Genomic DNA, 25784 nt, shown 5'->3' on the forward strand with positions numbered 1-25784 from the left:
TGGTATCTTAGCATTTGTAATCCAAGACGTAGACCCACCACAATGCCGGATGGCTAAAAGATGTCTTTGATGCTTTAAGCTACAAGAAAGATGACTGAAATCGTTCCCATCAAGGAATAAAGAGAACAGAATAAGAAGTATTTCTGAACTTGTCCTGAAAGGGCAAATGCCTTCCATGGTGAGGGTGGTAAGCACCCCAACAAAGGGGTGGGCTGAAAAAAAACGTAAGGACAAATTTAAACCAGCCTTTGTAGCACTAAGACCCAAAAAAAGGGAATGAAGGAATTGTTGCGAAAAACCACAACAAAGAATAATAATAGGGAGAAAATAATAAGAGAACCAAAACAAAACACATGAAATACACAACAATTTAGGTGGTTCGCCTCAAGCCTTCATCTACAGGTGAAGACCAAGAAGAACTTCCACTATTTTTGAATGCCTTTTCCTAAAAGAACATCTCATGACAGGGTATTTCATTTATAATAATAGTAAACCCACTTACAAAAATATTTTCTACTTGGAAACTATTTATAACTTTTCAATCGACTCAAAAATAGAATGTGAGACACTTTTCAACAGGAACTAATTAACGGCCTCTTCTCTCAATTGTTGCATTGGAATCTTGCAGTAGCATGGCACAGCAGGAACATTAGCTGTGCAAGCCAAGTCACACAGAAGAATAAACTGTCCAAACAAGGAAAAAACTCGTCAATATAACTGATTGCAGTTAATTTTTTCCTTTCCTTTTCCTTTCGAAGGAAGAAGACAAGGTGCTAATTATATAACCTAGAATATTTGAATCTAGGTCTCCAGGGAGTCCTTATGAAAACCCGTTCTCTCTGCACTGGCCAATATTACAGAAAGTCAATAAAACAGATTATATAACAATGACTGACAGAGTGGATTGAATGGGTTCAAGCCTTATGATCATAAGCTTCAATCCATTAGAAGTAACTAGCTCAAAAAAACAACAATAGAAACCAGAGATGTATAAATGTATAGCATCAGGTCAACCACAGCAGTCACCTGACCCTATATTTGATAAAACCTCAAATAGCAACAAATACTAAGCACAAAAATTTGAACAAATACAAGAAAATAAATATAAATTCCAAGTAGCAAATGGTTTGTGATGAGGAAAGAGACATTATATAAAATATGTATCTTAGAAAGACTGTTCATCCATTCTGGAATTGTTTTTCTGGTCAGCTTGTAAATATGCATCACAATTATAGATGACAAAGTGTCATTCAGGAGCTTACTCACATGGATCTGGTCCTAACTTGATGCCCACAAACACTATTCCCTGAACCCAAAATAAGATCAGCATTTCTGTTTCTAGCCAGCCACAAATTAAAAATCCTTCGACAAGAGGAATATCAATGACAAATGCATTATTCTAGTACAGAAGGACAGCCAACATTGTGCATGTACAGCTATTGAACATGTATATTAATTAAGATCAGGTTTGGTTGGACATAAATGTTGTGAAGTGCATATTCCAGTGGCTAATATAGCCTTAAAGTCAAGCCATTAGCATTCATATAGGACAATATTTTGCAATTAACTAATGCTGCAAAAAAAAAATAGGTGGCAGACTACCTGAACTCCCTTTTCTCCTCGAAACAGAATTAAAACATCATCCACTTTCCCCAAGAGGCCAATAAAGTCATTTTATCAATACATTAGAGACTAAAGAAGAAGGCACTACTTCATGAAAAGAGATCACAGATCTTAGTTAAGTATTCTACCATGTTTTATTAATAATATCCTAATATACAACACAGAGTGTAAACTTGAATATTATAACCTAATCAATGCATGTTCTCTTCCATTAGAACTCCTTCAACATGTTTATAATCAAATAGCTCTTGTGGTTAAGGCAAAATTCCCAATTGGAGTTTTGCTGAAAATTAAGGAATTTGATTTTAGTTAAACAGGGGATGCAAATTATGATGGAAAGAGATTTTATCAAAACATAGTTCATCTAGCAACACCTCCCCACTAAATACCTAACCATCAATGTTAAAGGAAATATTAAGGTTCCATATCCACAAAATATTTATGACAATATTGTGTCAATATGGATATCGATATTGATTTAAGATAAGTGAGAGTTGGTTGCAGAACATGAATTACAATAAGATTTTGGGAAGTACTAACATAGACATGTTTTTAGAGCCACAATATTAGAAAATTGAAGTATACATAACATGTAATATGTATGCAAAAGTACAAACACCTGTTAGTCTTCCACCTGCAGTGGCCTGTCACCATCACCACAACCACTAACAAGTCATGCCATCATCTACACACTAATGCTGCCAACAACATGATTAACTCATGAATAAAGAGGAAAAGAAGTACTTTGGTGGTATATAAGAACAAAGGTGGTATTGAAATTTGAAAATCACAACTCTCATGGTACCAAACTAGTTTTTCATTGAATGAATCTTTACAGAGTGATAAGTGCATATAAAGAGATAATATGCAGGTGTATCAAAGAATCAATTTGATCTCATTTCAAAGAGATTCAACATTGAGTATGAGTTGTTAGAGATAGTATGGCAGGCCTTATAAAACAAACAAATATCAACTAAATATATCAACTTGATCAGGACATTTATGGATGCAAGTAATTGGAGCAGAGAAAAGTGAATTTCTAATCATAACGAGCTTATATAAGGATAAGCACTAATCTCATTTAATTTCTTGTATTGGGTGTGGATGAATTTACCAAGCATAGTTAAGGAAAAGCCCGTTCGGGTGTATTATCTACTAATGGCATGCCTCCGTGAAATAAACTAGCACCAAGGTTAATTAAACTATCTTTAGATGCTTTGGAATCCAAGGGTTTCAGAATAAGAACTAGGGCAAAATATATTTGACTTAATTTCGCAAAAACTAAGAGAAGTGAAAGAACAATGAAAATTAGTGATTAATGCCAATCAAATTAAAGGGAATATTTAAGTGGCAACACTATCTTGTGGATGGTACATCACTGTCAAGTACAATACGAAAGGTTCATAACACCCTTATGGTCACACATTATTATGCTAAACTGTAGGAAGTCAAAAAACAAATCCAAAATGAGGATGTTCGTATGGATGACAGGGATGATGACAAAGAATAGAATTAGAAAAAAAAAAACAAAAAAACAAAAAGGAATGAATGCAACCTTAGAAGCTAGGGGCACCACTAATTGAGGACAAGATAAGGGAATCCCATATAAGAAGTACCGACCATCAATTCGCCAGTTCACATGCGTGCAGCTTTCCACCGATCCATCCTTTATCTCTTGCTCAAAAAATTGGGGGTTGCACTTGGAACAAACAAAGGAAATCTAGATCCTTAGTACGCCTGGTTCTGGTGTGCTTTTATGCATTCAGTGATCAAATAACAAAACAACAGGGTAAATTCAGCCAGTTCCTCCAAATAAGTAATGTATTGAATTGTGGGATAACTAAAAGCAATCATGGTTTATCAATCACATTATCATAAACATAATTCAACTGCAAGTGGATTTATGATTTATCTGTAAATTAACAAATATTTCAAAAAAAGAAAATCAATTTGAGAAAGTGTAATGTAGTAGAGTGGACGGCAAAATTAAATATACCAAAAATCGAAACCCAGAAACAAACAAAAACAACAAAAGAGAAAACGTGTATATATATATGTCTTCATGTAAATTGCAGTATACCAAATGAATGGGATAACGACCACATCAGTTGGGTCTGTCACAGAATGGTACAGAACCAATTAGTGGTGGCGTTCAATGTATCAGTACGAATACGAACCTCATTTTGTCGTTAGCAGCCACATTGTCTGGTCTGGCATGGGTTTGACAGCATCACGCTCAACTGGCCGGCACTGAAACCGTGTCGTTGATTACCATAAAGGCAGATCCCGGGTTAAAACTTGAAAAACCCATTTGGACGAAGCTCTTTGATTTCTGCCAATCTTATCCATGTTTGATTCTTTGATTTCAGCCAATCTTATCCATGTTTGATTGCAGCTTGGACGTCTGGTTGCAGAGAGGACATCATAAACCCTAAACCTATCATGCTTTGCCTATTTCATGCGGAAAGATCTATCAAATGTAGCTTCTACTTTTCCTTTCTTGTCAGGTATTGGCCTATTGTGCGATTCTTTACGCATGTTCTGCATAAGCTTTTTTTTTTTAGAAAAAAAAAAAGAATAATATAATATGTAGATGAATAATTTTTACTGTTTATACCATGTTTTCCCAACTTTATATAATCATTTCTATAAATTAATACCATAATTTCTTGGGTCAAATAACTACTGCCTATGAATTAAAAAAACTTAAAAATATATTTGACAATTAAAAAATTGATTTCAATAATAGAAAATAGGGTGTTTGTGGAAAGTTGTTTGATTGCAGCTTGGACATCTGGTTGCATTGGGACATCATGAACCCTAAACCTATCACGGTGTGCCTATTTCATGTAGGTTCTACTTTTCCTTTCTTGTCAGCTATTGTGCAATTCTTTGCACATGTTCTATATAAGCTTTCTTTTTAGAAAAAAAAAAAAAAATAGTATAATATGTAGATGAATAATTTTTACTGTTTATACAATGTTTTTACAACTTTATATAATCATTTCTATAAATTAATACCATAATTTATTGGGTCAAATAACTATCGCCTATGAATTGAAAAAAACTAAAAAAATATATTTGACAACTAAAAAACTGATTTTAAGAATATAAAATGTGTTTTTAGAGAAGTTGTTTGATTGCAACTTGGACATCTGTTTAATCTTTCTTTTTAGAAAAAAAAATGTATATAATCATTTCTATAAATTAATACCATAATTTCTTGGGTCAAATAACTACGACCTATGAATAAAAAAGCTAAAAAATATATTTCTCAACTAGAAAACTGATTTTTATTTTCTATTCTCAAGAATAGAAAATATGATGTTTTTAGAAAATATCTTTTAATTATTTTTAATAATAATTATACAAACATATATAATGATTAAAAATAAAATTTTAGACATAAAAAATTATTTTTAAAAATATTAAAAATAAGTTAAAAATATTTTAGGTTTTCAAATAAATTTTTATTCTATGATACATCAAAGAACCTCTTTTAAAAACTATTTTTTAGAACATTTTTAAAAAAAATAGTTATCAAATAGGACCTACATTTTTTTGAAAATTTTCACTGTTCAAATCAAGAGAGAGTTGATTTGTTGGATTTATTAAATAGTCTATTAATTTTAAAAAATAATTTAAAATATAAAAATTAAGTCCATTAATACCAAAAAATTTCAAAACAAAATTAATCAACAATGATAATACGAGTCCAATTTTGGGTTAAGAAATTTTAGCATTAATTGACTTAATTTTTAGAAAGGAATCCAATAAATTAAATCTTTTTTTATTCATAATTTGTTTGCCGTGAGAAAATTTAAAAAAGTTTAGAAAAATAACTCATAAATTAAGCATGAATAAATGCATATAAGTGTATATTACCTTTTTTTATGCACGTACAAGCCCTTATTTTTCTCATCGGGTGTATTGATTTTTTAAATTAATTTAGAACTAAAAAAATTGGACCAATATCATAATTTCTCATATCAAAACTAGTCCAAAATGATCATTGTCAATTTCGCCTTTAATACAACAATATTTTTTTGAATTTTTTAACTTGAGAACCAAACTTCAAATCATGTGAGACTTAATGTGTGTAATTTATTGTCAATTCTAATAGTTTTAAAAATAATTTGAAACTAAAAGAAAAATACTAATTATTGTGAATATTTAAACCAAACAACTCTAAAATATCATGATAAAAATTGAAAAGTAATTTGTACATTTAATGAAAATTTTTGGTTTATTTCCATATTTAAAAAATAAATTACATTTTTTATAATTATTTAAATAAAATATTATTAATATTTATCATTTATCCAAATATTCTTATTTTTCAACAATTAAATAGAGTTTATAGATTTATTAAAAATATTCTATCTTTTCTAATTTTTAGTAAAATATTGTCTATCTTTAAAAAAAAAACCATAATTTGTATTTTTTTATTATATACAATATTTATTGAAACAACTTATTTTCTATGATTTAATATTCATTTTAACGGAGATGAAATCTATGTGAATTTTTTAAAATATTATGATTCATGGTTAAAAAATTTTAAATGCTAAATTTTATTTTTAATAAAAATATAATTCTAATATTTATTTGAAATATTGATGATAAAGATTAAAAATGAAAAAGAAAAATGAGCATATTTAGTAAGATGGTCCTCCTGTATGAGTGTATAAGATGATCCATTCCATGACTTTAGATCTCATAAAGTGTACGCAATCTACTCTTGGACTTTCTAAAGGCTGGAATTGGGAGAGGACAATTGAAGAAGAGAAGCATGATATACTGGTATGGGAAGATAGTGTTGAAGGTGAATATGCTTTATCTGAGAGTGAAGAAGAAGTTGTGGAATGAATTGAAGTAGTGGTTACAGATCAAGAGGCAGAAGCAACAACTTCATTGAATCATCCAATGAAGTTGCACCAGTTCAAGTTGAAACAAGGATTCAAATAGCACCTCCTTACTTGTAGGACTATGTAACGGGTGAAGGACTGTCAGAAGATTCAGATGTGAATAATCTTACAATGTTTATCTCTCATGAAGATCTGGGCTCTTTTGAAGAAGCTAAGAGGGATGTGAAATGGAGAAGGGCCATGGACTTGGAAATTGAAGCAATTGAGAAGAATGAAACCTGGCAGCTTACTACTTTGCCTAAAAGTGCCAAGAAGATTGGTGTGAAGTGGGTCTTTAAGACCAAATTGAATGAAAAGGGTGAGGTTGATAAATGCAAAGCCCGATTGGTAGCTAAAGGTTATGCTCAGTGACAAGGAATTGATTATAATGAAGTCTTTGCTCCAGTAGCAAGGTGGGACACAATTCAGATGGTTCTAGCCCTAGCAGCACAAAAGGGATGGAGTGTGTATCAATTAGACGTCAAAAGTGCGTTTCTTCATGGTGAGTTGAAAAAAGATGTGTATGTGGACATTGTGGAGCAGCCACTAGATTATATTCAAAAGAGTGAAGAAGAAAAAGTCTACAAGCTTAAGAAGACATTATATGGGTTGAAGCAAGCACCGCGTGCTTGGTATAACAGAATTGAAGCTTATTTTTTCAATGAGGGATTTGAATGATGTGATTACGAGCACACTCTCTTTGTCAAAACAAAAAAATGAGGTAAGAGATTCTTAATTGTGAGTTTGTATGTGGATGACTTAATCTTTACTAGGAATGATGCATGCATGTTTGAAAGCTTCAAGAGTTCCATGAAGGATGAGTTTGATATGACGGATTTAGGGAAGATGAAGTACTTCCTTGGTGTTGAAGTTTTGCAAACTTCAGAGGGTATTTACTTAAGTCAGAAGAAGTATGCTTGTGAATTACTTGAGAAGTTTGGTTTACAAAATGCCAATTCAGTGAAGAATCCTATTGTGCTCAGTTTCAAGCTATCAGAGGAATGAGAAGGTGCTAGGATTGATGTTACAGTTTATAAGCAATTAATTGGGAGTCTCATGTACATTACTGCAACAAGACCTAATTTAATGTACGTAGTATGTCTCTTGAGCAGGTATATGGCCAATCCTACTGACCTACATATGCAAGCAGCAAAGAGAGTTCTTCGTTATTTAAAGGGAACTATGGAGTTGGGTTTGTTTTATAAGAGAGGAGAAGATGTTGGAGAACTATTGGCTTACACTGACAGCGATTATGTTGGAGACACTGATGATAGGAAGAACACATTTGGTTATGTGTTTTTATTGAGTGGCGGAGCGGTTTCTTGGGCCTAAAAGAAGCAACCAGTAGTGACTCTGTCTACCATTGAAGCAGAATTTGTGGTAGCAACTTTCTGTGTTTGTCAATGTATATGGATGAGGAGAGTGTTAGAAAAGATTGGGCACTCACAGAGTAAGTGTACTACTATTATGTGTGACAACAGTCCAATGATCAAGCTATCAAAGAATCCGGTTATGCATGGTAGGAGCAAACATATAGATGTGAGGTTCCATTTCTTAAGGGATTTCACTAAAGAGGAAGTGGTGAAGTCGGTTCATTATGGCACCAATGATCAAGTGGCTGATATCCTGACAAAGCCACTAAAGCTTGAAGTGTTCTTGAAGTTGCGTGAGAAGCTTGGGGTATGTGAGGTACCAAACTTAAACTGAATGCATACTGCTTCAGTTTAGGGAAGGAATTATTGTTGGGATTTATTTGTTTCTGTTAAGGTTTGGCTTTGTCAAAGTTCTGTTAATAAGTTCCTATTAGTTAGGAACTAGTAGATAGGTTTTGACTCTTTCAATAACTAATACCATGTCTTTAGGTATAAGACGTGGGCTGCAATATTTTTCTAATTCCTTATCTTGTAAGGCTATATAAGCCACCAGTAAGTGTTCAATAAAACTGGGGATGTTATTCCAGATTTGTGTGAGTTCATAGCTTTATAGTTCTTGCTTTCAAAAATGATTTTTGAGGAAAAATTTCCACCTGTTTTGGATTATTTCCTAATATATAGGGATTATTTTTGGATAAATTCCATACTCCCTCGAATCTTATGGACTAGGTTAATCCACCTTTAATGGTATAAATCCTAAAACATATTTGTAAATCTCTCTTTCTTTCATTTTAAAAAATAATTAAATATGTATACTTTTTCAACAAATTCATACAAAATGCAAAATATTAAAATAAAATTTTAACAAATAATTTGAATGTTATATTCAAATTCTATTTTGTTGTTAAAAATATAAAAATCATTATAAATTTTTTTATTGAATTTTTCTTTATATCTTTTGTATATTAATTAGATATATAAAAAAATAAAAATTTACAATTAAATTTAAAATAAAATCATACATATATCATTATTTTTTATTATCATAAATTACATTTAAATTAAATAAATTTATCATAGTTTTTCTTATTAGAGATATATCTGTAAAATCTTATTATCACTATTTCCATAAAACCTAATATTTTCACCTTTGTCATTTAAATATTTTCCCATATATTTGTAAAATCTAATTCTCCATATTTCCATAAAAACCAATATTTTCATTTCGATCATCTCATACTAGCACCTCACTTAGCTTACATGTAAAAAAAATTAATAAATATGGTAATCAAGGAAGCTTTCTTGCTAAAGATTTTCTACTTTCTTAAATTGCACTTTGACTTGCTTCATTGAAAATTTGGGGATTACTTAAACTTTGGTATATGAGATAATGTAGTATTTTTGAACTTCTATGGATAGTTTGGTTGTCAGGATAAGATAGACACACACACACACACACACACATATATATATATATATCCTAAAATATCATATTCTATTATATAAAATATGATTTCTAATAAAATATAATATCCTTGAATATACATATTGTGAAACCAAGGTTTGGTTAATCTTGCTTTTGATAATAACAAAACAAGGTTTAGAACTAATGATCATATTTCAAGTGTGATTAGGCAAGACGACTTCCAAAGTGGCAATCCAAAGATAAATCAAGCCAAGGAGAAATCATGAAGAAGAAGACCACCTCAAAGAGAAGAGTTTTTCAAGACCAAAGCTTCTTAAGATCTCTTTGTAAGATTGTTGGTGCACTAGGACTTTCATACATTTCATTCTTTATTTATGCACCAAAATCATCAAAGAGTAATATTGTTTTAAATATCTTAAGAATTGGATGATTTCATGTTTTCAACTAAAACCTTGTGTAAAATGATTTTCAAACTTGTGTTAAAAGGTTTTAAATTGAAAAAGGTTGAGTGTTGAGCCAAAAAAAATGGCTCAACCGGTTTTGCTCGTCCGGTCAAGGACCGGTTGAGGGAGGCCAAAAAGTTTCTCTCTCTCCCAGTGGCCTTCTCTTCCCGGTCAAGGTTGAACCTCAACCGGTCGAGGACCGGTTGAGGTCTGGTTGAGGTCTGATTGAGGCCCAATGGTCACTTTTCCTAACGGCTAGTCAACCGGTCGACCCCTAGCTCGACCGGTCGAACCCCCAACGGCTAGTATGACTTTTTTTTTCTATAAAAAGGCTCCAAACTTCATTGTTTTATAAGCAAAACCTTCCCAAATCTTTCTTGATTATATTTGAGCCTTGGAAGAGTATTTTTTAGTGCACCATTATTCCAAAACTTGCATATCTTTAGTGCACCATTCAATCCTAATTTCTCTTGTATCATTTGAGCTTAAAGTTCTTGTGCTAGGATTTTTGAGAGATCATTTTATTTGTAAATTTTTGAGAGGAATTTTCTTAAGTGAGGGGTATCACTTGAGAGGTTGTTCAAAGAGTGGGATAACTCTTGAAAAGTGTAAAGGGTGCTTGGAGTCAAAAGTCCAAGAGGATGAATTGGAACCATAATCCAATTGTAAAGAGATTGGAAGCTTGGTTGAAGCTTCAAGATAGTGGAACCCTCACTCGGTTAGGAGGTTGAGAAGAGTGGACGTAGGCAAGGAAGTGCCGAACCACTAGAAAATCTCGTGTTTGCACTCTCTCTTCCCTAACTCTTTTAAATTATATGCAATTGTATTTATTTTGTTTATTATATACTTGCATATAATTGTCTCTTATTTTTGCATAGTTTAAATTTGTGAAAAAGAGATCATTACTCTATTCACCCCCCCTCTAGGGTGATTACCATAAGTTGAATTAGCCTCAAATTCCTAACACATTTTATGGGTATGATATTTTAAGAATAGTGAAATATGTTGTATTATGTTATATTTATATTTAATTTGTGAAATAAAAAAATATGAAATATAAATTATTTTCAATGTTTAAAATAAAAATTATATCACATTTAAATATTTTCTATTTAAAAAAATAAAAATTTTGTTATGTTTAATAATTTTCTTGATTAAAATATTTAAATTTTACAAATAATTTTTTTATATTATGTTATTTAATATATATGTTAATATTATTTTATAAATATTTTTTTAATCATAAATTTAATTTATAACAAAAAAATCATTTTGTAAAATGAGCATATTAAAAAACAAAAAATTGTTAAAATATAAGTTTTTATCTTACCATAAATTAATATATCTCATGTGAAAATAATGAAAAATAATAATGGATAATATATTTCATCACTTATCTTATCTTATATTTAATTAAAGATAAGATTCATCATCAACTAAACATAGGATATAATATAACCGCTACTTTATATAATGGTTTACCTCCTATATATCCCCTATCTTGTACTACATTCAACCAACAAAATATGACCTTAATGTATTAAATATCATATCGACATAGAGTTAATCCCATTGACATCACATTAGTATTGATTATAATTTTAAGAAGTTTGAGATAAGGATTAATTAATCATCCAAGTTTTGTTATTAATATTTATGTCCAATATATTTATTGAACAAAATAAAGACAAAAATACATTTATTATAAACCATGATCTCTTTCATATGATAAATAGATAATAATTATTATACATTGGTCCAAGATTGTTTCATTTATTTGTTATTATTTAAATTAAATTAGTATTTTAATATTATCTAGAAATATTTATTTTTCTCATTTAATTGATAGATTATTTTTAAATTTGCTTAATCATGAAATTATTTAAGAGCATTAATCATGTAGACATAGAATTGAACTCCAGGAAGTCATCCAGAACTGTATAACTGAAACCAGAGTGGGGGAAAGCTTAACCGGAGACCGGTCTCGATAACCCAGTTACCAAACAAAAGACAAGGGAACGGGTTTCTGTTCATACAACGGTGACATCCAGCAAGATAACGGCACGTGTCGGGGGCAGTGGTGTTTTGCCGTTTCAGCCACGTGTCATCCATGCTGGGAGGCGTTAGGGAGAGAGAGTAGAGATGACACCCTGGAGCAAGGGAGAATAAAAAAGTAAAAAACTTTCCCGCATAATGTCAAAATTTAAAAGAAACGACGTCGCTTTGAGAACGTATGCAATTTGATTCTTGTCGTATTGAAACGTCGCCGTTTTTCATGTGATCGCCTGATTTGTTTTAAATTTTTATTGGTCCAGAGCCCCAAAATTCCAAGGATTCCAAAATCCGAATCTCAAGCAAAAATGGAGTACATTACATTTATTTCCGCACCCCGCCATGCCCAATCAGGACCAAACAGAACAGCATAAGTTTCCTTAAATTCCTAAAATGACCCCGTATCTTAATATTAAATGCCAATTGTAACCCTGTTAGCGCCCACATACGTGGCACCGTAGGAGTCCGCGTGTGCGTACACCGCTGCCGCAGCGAGTAAATAATTACATTGATAAGGAAGTTGATAAATTAATAGAAAATTCACTAAGCTTATAATCTTTCCCTCTCGTTTCGCTGCAGAGTCCCGTTTTAAATACTCCCGAGAAACAAACAAAAAATTCCTTGCTGTGTAACTCAAAATGAGACAGAAGCGGCAAAGCATAGCAGAACAGAAGAAAAGAAAAGCTCCGGCAATGGTGGAATCCGATGATGAAGTTTTCGAGTTCTCTAGAAACAGAGAAAGTGGCTCGGAGAGCGACTGTGTTGTTCAGAGTGTCATTAAGCTCGATCGTAGTTTATTGATTGATTTGAGCAGCTTAAGAATTGGTTCAATGATCAGCGAGGGCAGGTTATCTGTTGTGCATGAAGGATTGTGGGTCACTTTTCCTTAAAACTTGTTTTCTTATAGTATATACTGACCGTTCTGGTTTTGTTTGACGACAATGTGTTATTCCTTTCTTAGTTTTTGCCAATTTAGATTTGCGTTTTAGGTTGATTGAATCGAAAATCATTTTAATCGAGGAATTTTTGGGGTTTTAGAGATACCCTATGTGGGTTCGTTGTGTTTAGGCCTTTTGGGTAATGGGACTTACTTTTTGAGTTCAAATTGTTTTCATGAAGTTTGCTTTTCTTGATTTGTGGGTGCCTTTTTATTTCTTATAAGCCAAGTAAGTGGACATGCAACCACTAATGAAATAACAGTTTTAGGGTTTATGCACCTTAAACCCATTCTTTGGGTAATGGAAAATGAAGGAGAGGAAAGGACAGTTATTAAAATGCTTAAAAGTGGAAGCCATTTTAAACGCTTGACTTTGAATTCTCCTTTCTTTCCAATTACCGAATGGAGTCCAGAGAAAGGCCTGTAGTAGGTCCCTACGGGTCATTTCTTCTAAACCAAGCAAGTGGGCATGCAACCACTAATGAAAGAACAGTTTTAGCGTTTATGCAACTTAAACTCTTTCTTCTGATATTGGAAAATGAAGGGGAGGAAAGGATGATTTTTACAAAGCTTAAGAATGTAGCCATTTTAAACACCTGACTTTCCTTTCTCTCATTCTTCCTCTGAACTGAGTGGAGTTCAGAGAGAGAAGCAGAGACAGAGCTGTAGTGGTATCCATCCTAGGTTTTCATACAATTGATTGTTACATTATGCATGAATTTAATTAGATTCCTAGTTTAAATCCATGTTGTATTATGTTTTCAAGAACGTCCGGGGTAAAACATTAATGCACCTTTGGAAGCATAATAAGTTCTGTCCATGCGTGCCATTGGATGCATATATAGAAAGAACATTTATTATAATTTCAATTCATATCCAATCTGCCAAAATATTGATTTGGAACATAAGTGGTCATATACTCTTAGGCACTGCCCTAACCCTCCAAGGCATTTGGCAGGGGTTGCTGAGGCAATATAATGCAACAAAAAAAGCAACTAGCTGCCATTACTTGGTACTGTCCTTTTGGATCATCTTGTAACAAGAAGTGGTGCCCATGTATGGTATGGAATTGTAGGGATAGATATAGAAATTTAAATGTATCTAAATATTGATAATGTTCCATTTCATTATGAATAACTTTTTCCCCATTCCCTATAGGTTTCTTTAGTTTCTTCTTTTTCTCTTGTTTATACAAAAATGTATTAAGCATTAGCATGGGAAGATGTCACGGTTAATGTTGTTTGCCAATCAAATATTTTTGATTGACAAAACATTGAGCATTCACTAGGTTAAAGCTATCAAGAAGTGTTTTGGAATCAGACACTCCTGGTATTTAACATGAATAAATCGATATGTGGAATGAAGCCTTAGTAAAACTGGGACTAGTAACTAGGGATAATGAAATGACAGTAGCTGGAATGATGCTGTTGAGACTGTATGAGTAGCAAGAAAATAAAAAGTAGAATTAGGTATTTGTCCTTGCAACAATTTATGGGTAACATCACCTGAAGACAAGATGAAAGAAAGTCCAGTGAGATGGTTTGGTTGTGTGAAACTAAGGTTAATGACCACATCAGTAAGGAATGGTTTAGTTCTGTTTGAAGGCATCAAAAGTAAGAGGAAGGTTAAAAGGAATCTGTGATGAAAGCGGTGGCCTATAATTTTAGTAGTATATAGTGCTAAGTAGGCATAGTTAGAAAGATGTTGCGGTTGAACCCATGTACTCTGGATCAGTTTTACATTGAGTTTTTAATACACATGCATAGATATGTATGTATATGTATGCTTTTATTTATGTATATCTATATTTGTTTGTATGTGTGTGTGTGTATATATATATATATATATATATGTATGGATGTACAAATGCATTTATGTACAAATGTTGACGTGCATCCAACTGGGAAAAGCGTTATTGTTACTTTATGCATGACGATAGAGTTCTCTGTTACACTGGAATGTAGACTTTATGGCAAATGGCAGAAAATAGAAAATCTTGATCAAGTACATAACATGCTGATTTTTAAGGGATTCTTGCTGTGCATATTTTTATTGCCATTGTTTCTTCTATGTGTCTTTGAGGTTGTTTAATTTTTATGTATATACATTGCTTGGTGCTGCAATTTGAAGAGGTGGATTTCCTGAATGTTGTTTCACTAATGCCTAGCGGACTATATTTTGTAGATATAAATCTATGCCTGTTGCCATAAAGATGATACAACCGAACAAAACATCAGCTGTGAGTCCTGATCGAAAGGAAAAATTTCAGAGGGAGGTTACAATACTATCTAGGGTTAAACATGAAAATATTGTGAAGGTATTTTTCATTGGTTCCTCACCTCCTCTATTCACATGTATATTTCATTTTTTCTTTTCTTCTGATTCTTTTTGGAACTTTGTTTTCTCTGTGATGTTGTTTTGGCGTAGATAGCATCACCATAGAAAATTAGAATCTTACAATAAGTAGGGGTTGAGTGGCTTTTGCAAGGTTCCAAGTTTGCATTTCTTTTCCCACAATATCTTGGCAATCAAACTGCACATTAGCCGATCCTTATGTTGTAGGAGTGTTTACATATTAAATATCTTTGATGGTTTATATAGCAATCATATTTGGGAGTATGGTAAGTATATGCCTCAGACTACTCTTACCACTGCCTAGAAAGCTGGAAAATGATCGTCTGATGGGTAAACCTAGGCATTTCTGTTTATATTATCTCTTTGAATTTGATGATGAGCATAGTAACATACAACTTCTATCATCAGAGAATCAATTGAATAGAATGATATTAATATTTCCAAGTAATTCATTGTTCTGACCATTGAGTTCATTTATTTAGGGATGCTTTCTGTATCTTGATCTATTTACTTGTAGTTTTTGATATTCTGATTATTATTCTAATTATATGAGTTATAATTCTTTTAATATACAATGCAACTCCTAGGAAATTAGATTGCTTGACATGTCAACCTTGCCTGTGAATGATGTTACTGTGGCTTCTAATATATTGTACATATCATTTGTTTTATGGTGCATGCCCTGGTTCCTGTTATAGAAATACTTTTTACATAAATTTGACTTCGTCTCAAGAATCATCTTCCTTCCCTTTCATGTTGAGGTGAGATTAAACTCACGATCTTAGATTATTGCCACCCAACAAATACTGCATCCCAATCCTCCATTGGTTTTCCTAACCTCATGTGTAGGCGATGTGAATTGACTGCACAAATCATGAATGAAATGGTATTTGACTATTTTTTGGATAATTTCCATATATATCATGTAAAATTTTCAAAGATATCTTTAAGTATTTGTGACAATGCTGTGAATAAGATTCTTTTTAAAATAAAATAAAAAATCAATTAGTGCCATGACATCGTCTCAGAATATCAATTCATATGACCGATAACTATTTTTACTTGAATAGAAGATGTGGTTATAGATTGTGGAAAACTTAGGCTTTAGTTTGAGGCTCGCAGAGCAGGAACAAAAAAATTGGGATGAGATTTGGAGAGTTATGGCCTTCAATATCATTTACAAAAGCAGTATGAAGAAAAATTTCTTCAGTTTCTTGTCTTTTTGCAACTACTAGTTTTCATGACATGTTTCTTATCCTGTTATTTTTTTCAATCTAAATGCAATTTACTTGTTTCATGATTTAATGAATACATATTACTTTTGTTATTGTGTACTCATTTTTCCCACTGTTTCATCCATTTTTTTAATAAGCATGCAATATACTTGAAACAATCTAATCTATCAAAAAAATATACTTGAAAGAAACAATCTATGTTCCTAATTCAGACGATGATATGAGATTTTTGCTGAAACAGTTTATTGGGGCATCTATAGAACCGACTATGATGATAATTACAGAGCTCATGAAAGGTGGTACACTTCAGCAGTACTTGTGGAGCATTCGTCCAAATTCTCCAGATCTGAAACTGTCTTTAAGTTTTGCTTTGGATATTTCTCGGGTTATGGAATACTTGCATGCAAACGGCATCATTCATCGTGACTTGAAACCTAGTAATTAATTTTCCTTTCGTATTTATTGTCTTGGCTTATTATGTAGAGCAGTTGACTGTCAGAAATTGAAAGCAATCTTGTTTGGATATATATTCCTTTCTTTTCCTAATTTTACAGTTTTTTTTTCTTCAAATACACAATACCACATCCAAAATAATCGAACTATCAAAATATCCTTGTTCATTGGATGGAAATAGAACAGTTTGATTATGCCCATGATGTGAGAGTGAGCCAAACTAACTGCAAAATCAGGAACAAGAGGAATATTATATCCTTATGGCTATTTCCATGCAGATTTAAGTAAACTTCATTTTGTTGTAAATAATCTGCTTCTCACAATACTCACCTATCAAAAAAAATCTGCTTCTCACAATACTCTCCATGTCTGTTGCAGGCAATCTGCTCCTCACAGAGGACAAGAAGCAAATTAAGGTTTGTGACTTTGGTCTAGCTAGAGAGGAGACAGCTGGTGATATGACGACTGAGGCTGGTACTTATCGGTGGATGGCTCCTGAGGTACTTGTTTTTTGTTCAGAAAGTTTTACTTCTGCCAACCTTCTAACCATGCCTAGTTCTACATTGAAATCAGTTGTTCAGCACAGTTCCACTTCCAAGGGGTGCAAAGATACACTATGATCACAAGGTGGATGTGTACAGCTTCGCCATTATTCTGTGGGAGTTGCTAACAAACAGAACTCCATTCAAGGGGGTACAAAGCATACTAATAGCATATGCTGCAGCTAATGTAAGTCCATTAAGTTTTCCTCAGGATATTCATGTTTATTCTGTTCTCTATCAATTGCAATATCATTTTCTTAAACTTCAAAAACTTCCATTGTGAACCTTTCGGAACTTGACCATAGTTGGAAAGTTCTATTTTGGATATCATGAAACAAGAGAAGGGAGAGGAAAAAACAGCATGAGGAAAATCAGTTACTCTGGTTTGATTGATAACTGTTAACAAGGAAAAAAACAAAAAAACAAAACAAAACAAAAATTATGACGGGCGTAGATTTTTTAAGGCTACCACTTTCAGCTCAAAAGGATGAGGGAAGTTAGGAAAAGAGTGGAGAAAAAAAATTATTGGATTGAAACATACATTTATTTTCCTTTCCTTTTTTTTCTTCCCCCCTTTTCCCTTGTTCTTTCCTTCCTAATTTCTGAGAACAAAATATATTGTAGAAACCTTGAACTGAGTTGCTGATTTGTATTAGCAGAGAACTTGTACTACAACACCAAAAGGAGACAAACCCTAGCACACAGGAAGTATACAGGAAATCATGCAATCAGGTGACAAAAAAGGAAAAAGAGAAATAGACCGACCTGCAATTAATGTTCTCTACAAACCCATCCCACCTACAAAGTCAAGAATAGATAGTTTCCATGCTGAAGGGCATTTGTAGACCAGATAACATGAGACTCTAACAAGATATCTTTCAGCTTAGAAATACAGAGTTTCTACCTCTTCAAGAGCTCTTTGATTTGTCCTCTTTTTCTTTTCTTTTTTTGTCCAAAAAACTGCCTCTCCAAGACTCCTAAGTATTCTTAATAGAATAAAGCTTAACTTGAGAAATTCCTAATATGGAAAAACAGTAAAGCCCAAAGATGCCACACCACCTCACAATGAAGAAGCATGTGATCCACCTCACAGTTCAGCAGAGTATACAATCACTATTTCTCAACTAGTGTAATGTAACATTTTTTCCAAAATTCCCTACAACCCCAACCTCCCGACAGCACACAGGAGCGCCCACTACAAACATAGGAAATCCCACTTAGAATGAAGGTAAAGAGTACCGCAATCAACGACTAATTAAAAAGGCCTTTCTTTAACTGTCTTCAAATTAGAGTCTTATTGTCTCCACATTGACATACTTGGAAATACAAGCTAGAAAATTTCCCTACCTCCTTTAGTTCCCAATCATCAGACCTGTTGGAATTCAAGTTCCAAATACCAACCCTGCCATTCTCACAACAATAATCACCAACCACACTTTCCTATTACCTGTGAAAGCATAAAGGGAAGGAAATTGAGTTTTGAAACTCACAACACACGTAAAGTAATAGCAATGTGATTGGAGAATGAACAACTGCACACTTTCATTCATATGTTTAACAAGAATATATACAAGATACAGTCTTGCATAGGGAAAGTATATGGTGCATTCCTATAATTTAGGAATGGACCATTGACTATTGTACAGTAAATTCAAATGGAAATTAGTACCTAGGATGAAGAGTAGATTGATTCGTATCATGCACCCGCAAGATTGGGTATCTATTAAGGATGCCATTCTTGGAATGATGATCTTCAAATTGTTTCCATGGTATTGACTTCTTAAGAGAATTGACAATCATGGTGTGAACATGTGAGGTTTGGAGAAGCTTCTTCACAACTTGATCCTGAACGAAGTGAAAGTCTACGGCGATGTGTTTCATTAGGAAATGAAATACAGGATTGGCACATAGGTGGGTGGCACTAACATTGTCACAAGACATCGTGGGCTTCATTATTAGAGGCACATGGAGTTCAGCTAAGATATTTCTAATCCAATTGACTTTGATGGTTGTTGAAGCAATGACATGATACTTTGCTTCAGTAGAGGAGTGAGCCATTGTTTTTTGTTTTTTATAACTCCAACTAATAAGGTTAGCACCAAGGAAGACACATAGGTTGTAGTTGACGTCCAACCATCTAGACTACTTGCCTGATTGGCATTGGCAGATGCATGCAAGTTAAGGGGGGAGTGATGATGAAGGAAAAGTGCACATGATCGTACCTTGGCGATATGGAAGGACCCAATCATATCTTTGAGATACCGAAGAACCTGTTTATTAATGAAGAGCAAATGAACGATGCATGAATTGTGAGAGCTTGTTGACAATGAAGGAGACATAAGGTTGAGTTAATGACAAGTATTGCTTGGATCCAAGATCCTAGTGGTGTTGAGTTGCATCAGCTAGTAGGCTACCATCATAAAGGTGGAGTGACTTAGTAGAGGACATTAGGCTTGATACTTCATTAGCCTCCAACATGTTTGTTTTTGCAGGTAGATCAAGAATGTTTTCTTTTAGGACAAGAAAAGATCTTAGGTAGTAGTTTAAGCTTCCACACCGAGAAAATATGCCAAGGGGCTGAGATCTTTCAGAGGAAACTAATAAGGAAGGATGCAATAAACTCACTCACATGAGGTGTTGAAGTGTTGATAACTATTATGTCATCTACATAAACAAGAAGATAGATGACATGGCCACCACTATGACAAATGAATAAAAAGCTATTAGATTTGGAGTTGGTGAAGGCAGCTAAGATGAGAAAGGACAAAAGCTCATTGTACCAAGCCCTCAATACTTAACATAAGCCATAAATAGCCTTTTTGATTTGAAAGACATGATCAAGGCCTTATGGATTAAAAATCCGATGGTTGCTGCATAGAAACATCATTAGTAAGAATGCCCTACAAAAAGGTGTTACTAACATTGAGTTGACACAAAGGCTAACCATTAGTAATTGCAAGACTAAGAATTGAGCATATAATGTAATAGGTTTCACTATAGGACTAAAGGTGTCTATGAAATCTGCTCTTGGCCTTTGGTGAAATTCTTTAACCACCAAGTGAGCTTTGTGTTAGGCACTCGACCCATTAGGGCCCCTCTTAATCCGAAATATCCACTTGCAATCAACAATTGTTTGTGTGGGGTGTTTAGGAACAAGGATCTAGGTGAAGTTGCTAAGCAATGCATCGTACTTGGCACTTGTGGCTTTGCGCTATTTAGGAAATTTTTGAGCTTGAGAAAAGGTTGTAGGTTCAATTTGGGCTAATAAGGGGGTGGTTGTGGTATGCAATTTATATATTTTATTCAGCTTGAATTAAGTATATGAGCATCTGATGGCTGAGTAAAATGAGAGATAGAAGCATCTTGTGTTGGAGAAGATGGCTCCACAATTGTGGGAAAGTCATATGCCAAATTATCACCCCGTAAATCATGTATGGATGGAGCTTGGTGGGAATCAGATCTGCTATTATTAGTGGGAGTTGACTCTTGATTTGGAGAGGATGTGGTTGAAGGGAGGAGGGTGTTTAATCTTCCAAATAGATTTCTACATACTCTAGCCCAAAGACCCATCCCATACCACAAAAATCATGCATGGGTGTAGCTTGGTGGAAATCATATCTACTATTATTGTGGGAGTTAACTTGATTTGGAGAGGCTGTGGATGAAGGAGGATGTTCGATCCTTCCAGATAGATGTCTACATACTCTAGCCTGAAGACCCACCCCCATCCCCTACCACTTCCTTTTTCCTCCAAGATCTATCCCTTTACCCCATAAACATGCACAAGTCGTGCTTTATTTAGAACCATCAAATTTTTAGTTCCCAAACCTCCTGCCTTTTTAGGATAACACACAAAAGATCATTTAACCAAATGAGACAATTTGCTTCCTTGGCCATCACTCCAAAAGGACCCCTTTGTGGTTTCTCCAACCTTGGATGAATTGAGTTGACAGTGTATAGGTAAACATGAAGTAATTCAGCAAACTTGAAATAGTGCCCTGGAAAAGTGTATCCTCATTGAATAAAATATTATTTCTTCCACGATTTTAAACAATTTTTTAACCACTTAATTACCAAGTTTGCATAATGCAGGTTCAAAAAGAGCAAGTAATAAAAAACCCAAATAAGTGGACAGGAGTTTACCAACCAAACACCTAAGCAGTAGAGCAAGAGCCTCCATTTACTTCAGCTCTTTTATGGGAATAATCTTGCTTGAATAGAAATTGATTCTAAGCCCATAAAAAGCTTCAAAGCAAATGAGTGTGCATCAAATATATAGCAACTGTGCACTATAAAACATTAGAGTGAAAACCACAAACAATATATGTGAAATTTTAGCACCATGCACCTTCATTCTCCTGCCTTTGAAACCTTGAATGAGAGACCCCCTTTAAAAGTCCTAATTAAAATGACAAGTTAAGCCTTTCATGAACATCACAAAAGGATGCGAAGAGTGGACCCCCTTGTCATAATCCTCTGGAGCTCTGGAAGAAACATCCTCTTCACTAAGATCAACACACTGCACACAAACTGTCACACTAATATGGTAAACATGTTCCACCAATACTTGGTTTCCAACCTCTCCAATTGAAATTCAAATGCTTGAAGAAAGATTGTATTCCCGGCCTCAAGCTGTTGACATATTATAGCCACACCAACTTCTAGCTTTACTGATAGGATTTCTTCTTTTGTAGCCATTATCAATTCTATGGAAAATTTTCATATTTATATTACCTTTCTTGAACCACAATGCTTGAAATTTTTGCCACCAGCTGGTTTCCTCATAATCAATTACATGCCCAACGGAAGATTTCTCAAAACCAACTCCTGATGAAGCATAACCTGAAATCAGAGTTTACTATCTTCTGCATTTTTATTTTTATTTTCTCCTGATGGTTTTCTTTTACCTCAAAGCAAATTTCTAATGGTTGGAGTACTTTAATATTGGATTTTTGCTCTAACTTCCAGAATGAAAGGCCCAGCGTGGAGAACATTCCACAGGATATTGCCCCATTCTTGCAGTCCTGTTGGGCAGAGGACCCAGCAAACCGACCAGAATTCATGCAAATCACAAACTTTCTGGTGGACTTCCTCCAAAACTTGTGCTCAGCACAAATTACACCAGCCCAGACTTTTGAGATTGAGCATCCCAGAAGCAATGTGACTGCAGACTCTGCAGGCTCCAATCATCCAATCAGCAAGGTTAGTGGGAAAATGAAGGCCAGGAGTCCATTGCCTTGTTTCCTCAGATGCTTTGATGACTGCCTTCCTGATTGAGGGAATCTTGATTCATTTCGTTGGGGCTCTGAGAACAGGTTTGGGTTCAATGTAAAATGGAGTGTCAAAGCAGATGACAATATATTTCTACCCCTGGAAAAGACGGTCTGGATCGAACTTTTGTGTGATTGTTAACTGTTGTACAGAATTTCGGATGAAAATTTAAAAATAAAAATAAAGAGAATAAGAGAAAAAAAAAAAAAAAATCACAGGAAACTAAAGTTTCAAATCAATCTGATGCCATTTCCTTCCCCAGTCATGATTACTTTTGGCTCTCTGCTTCCAATCTGCTTGTGTTTTTTCTTTTTCTCAATTTCCCTGCTAATCCGATTTAGTTATGGTAAGTAATTTTTGCTAAATTCTCGGATCTCTTGTTCTGTTATAGTAATGTTACGAAACAGGAAGGATAGGGTGACGTAGTAGTAAGATTCCCGAAGGGGAAGTGCCATGTTGCATATAATGTTTGGTGGCATGTTGTTTTTGCAGTGACATCTCTCTATTATATTTTGCTTGTGTATCATTGTTCATGTTTTATGCAGTAACCGTTGATGGCCTAGAACTAAATGAAAGTTGATCCCCTTTGTTCGCGCTTTATGGGTCGTTCATAACAGTCCCATTTCTAATATGACTCCATTTTGGTTACTGTGAAATTTTTTATTTTATTATTATTATTTGAAGCATGGAATTCATAAAAGTAAAATCTGTCAAAAGAGAATTTGTAGTGATTTGATATCAATGGGAGTCTTTGTTATAGTTGTAATTTTTTTTTCATTTTTTTCTTTACTTTTTTTTTTTCTTCTTTTTATCAGGTTGTATTTTTTTTCTATTAATTTTTCTTATATATAAAATTGAGTTAATATTCTTATTATGTTTTTTATACTTAAAACCCATATGAAACAAGACTAAATTTTACAAAATCTTTCTAAATCTCATACGATACATAAATCATAGAGGTGCAATTTGGGTAGAAATTTAGATCAATATAATGTTTTTTGAACAATCATTTTTAATATTTAGGTTGAATTTGTGTTAATTTTTTCATCCTTAACTCAATTTTGGTTGGGTTCAAGGCTAAGGTTCAAATAACTCAATCTCAACCAAAACCTTATTTAATGTTTCAATAATATTTATAACATATATCATCCTATATAATAATATTTTATTTTATTTTTAGATGGTTAAGAAAAGAATTATCAAAGTATAATATATATATATATATATATATATATATATATATATATATATTAATTGTTATTTTAAAATTAGTTCTATTTACTATTTAAACTTTTATATAAATATTATAAATGTATTTTAAGTTATGCAATTAGAGTCTAACTAGAATCTAACTTAATCAATCCAAACTCAACCCAACTTAAAGGAATAAGGTTGGGTTGGGCTAGGCTTCAGCTCAATAACTCGGGTCAATGGCTAGGTTTAATTATATTTAAGTAGATTATTTTTTAATTCAGGTAGAGTTTGAGTTAAACCATCAATCTAACAAATCCAACTAAATTATAACCCTAATAAATGATTAAATGATAAAACATTGCTTAAATAAAACAAAAAAAGAATGAGTGCAATTATTAATATTCTTCTCATATGTTATTATACAATTCACTTTTATTTGATTTTTAGTAAATTACCTTTATTGTGTTTTCTTTTATATTTGTAATTTTGCACATTTTTAACTTATTTATCACCTTCAATATTTTACAATCTTTTGAACTATTTTAATAACATTTGAGAAGAGTAATGGGGTGTTTATTTTTTCAGCTTTTTGTTGAAAGTGATTTGATTTCAGATTTAGGTGGTTTATTTTTCTACTTTTTTTATATTTTATTATAATTTTTTTTTAAATGGAAAAGGTAGTATTTTTTAATGTTTAATAAAAATAAAATATAAACAAAAAATTAAATATTTTAACACTATTAAATATTAAAATTCTATTTAGAATGAAGTAAAAAAACAAACACTACCTAAGTCGATTTATTTAACTTATTTTTCTATAATATGCGTTAAGATATGGACTCACGCATTCTTAATCAATGATTCATGATTAAGCTATTCGAATTATAGACATTTGATTTAATGTTCGTTTTAAGGGTATGGGACACCTTATGTGTAGAGCCCAATGCAATCATGGGCTTTAGATGATGGGCCTAAGGCCCGTGAGGCCCAATAACTAATGGGTATGGTCCCTAAGACAGGAAGGTATAAAAGGGTTTCGGCTTGTGTCTTTTGGATTATCACATCCTTTTGAAAGAATAGAACCGCTCTCTCTCCCGCTCCCATTGCCTGAGAGAATCAGAGAAAGGTGGTGCCCTCCATCAGCCTTAGAAGATCGATACCTCTTCATCAAAAGCGTCAAAATGGATTCAGGTTGGTTCCTATCTAAAGACTGATAGATTAATATATTCTGTATGTGTGTTTTGGTGTTAAATGGAGAAGACATGAATGACTAACAATATGAACTTATTTATTATTTATGAATTTAATTTGATAAAAAAAAACTAATGTATTCTCTTTTATTAACTGTGTAACATGTTTTTATTGAGCAATAATTTTGATGGTTTGACTTCAGCTTAGTTGGCAACCAACTCCCAACTACATTTTAAAGAACATTCAACTTGGAACCCCACTTAACCAGAATCATTTATTTTATTTTATTTTTAATTTTTATTTTAATGAAATTGGACGTTTGAATTAAGATAACTAGAATGAGTCAGCAAAATAAATTTGGGTTAAGATAAAATTCCAAAGAATGAAAAAAAATAGTCATTTACCTTTTGTTGCAAATTATATTATTACATCCCCTTCTTGAAATAGTATCTATTGTCAAATTATTTATATTGTGTCAGAAATTTATTTATATTTTAATTCCTGTTTGATAAGAAAATGTACACTTTCTTATTCTAATCGAGTGATTCTCAAGATTTAAATCAAACATTAATTAAAATGCATCCCATATTCTTCCCAAGCCATTTTTGTAATTTTAAGAAATGGTATAATATGTATACTAATTATTTAATAGTTCATGATATTTAAAATACTATTATTAATGTAAATATTTATAAAATAATGATATACAAAATGAGATAATTGGAAAGAGGAAAAGACAAAATAAATTGGAAAAAGAAAGAAAGAATGAAGTTTTTTTATTA

General features: G+C 32.8%; 1 protein-coding gene and 1 long non-coding RNA gene across 2 annotated transcripts; one reads left to right on the forward strand and one right to left on the reverse strand.

The window, feature by feature from the left end:
• Window positions 1-425: 425 nt before the first annotated feature.
• Window positions 426-4151, reverse strand: LOC117912462. The gene is made up of 3 exons (XR_004651014.1): window positions 3801-4151; window positions 2243-3374; window positions 426-1306 (listed from the first exon to the last, which is right to left on the reverse strand). It is a non-coding gene; the product is annotated as an uncharacterized LOC117912462 (long non-coding RNA).
• Window positions 4152-12415: 8264 nt separating this feature from the next.
• On the forward strand, window positions 12416-22815 carry LOC117913427 (serine/threonine/tyrosine-protein kinase HT1-like). Its single transcript, XM_034828403.1, has 6 exons — window positions 12416-12695; window positions 14946-15078; window positions 16593-16788; window positions 17183-17304; window positions 17378-17533; window positions 22315-22815. Exons 1-6 carry the CDS (start codon window positions 12463-12465, stop codon window positions 22621-22623), a joined length of 1149 nt encoding a protein of 382 aa, XP_034684294.1. The 5' UTR covers window positions 12416-12462; the 3' UTR covers window positions 22624-22815.
• Window positions 22816-25784: the final 2969 nt, after the last annotated feature.

The sequence above is a fragment of the Vitis riparia genome, chromosome 4 (assembly GCF_004353265.1).
Source record: "Vitis riparia cultivar Riparia Gloire de Montpellier isolate 1030 chromosome 4, EGFV_Vit.rip_1.0, whole genome shotgun sequence".
NCBI lineage: Eukaryota > Viridiplantae > Streptophyta > Magnoliopsida > Vitales > Vitaceae > Vitis > Vitis riparia.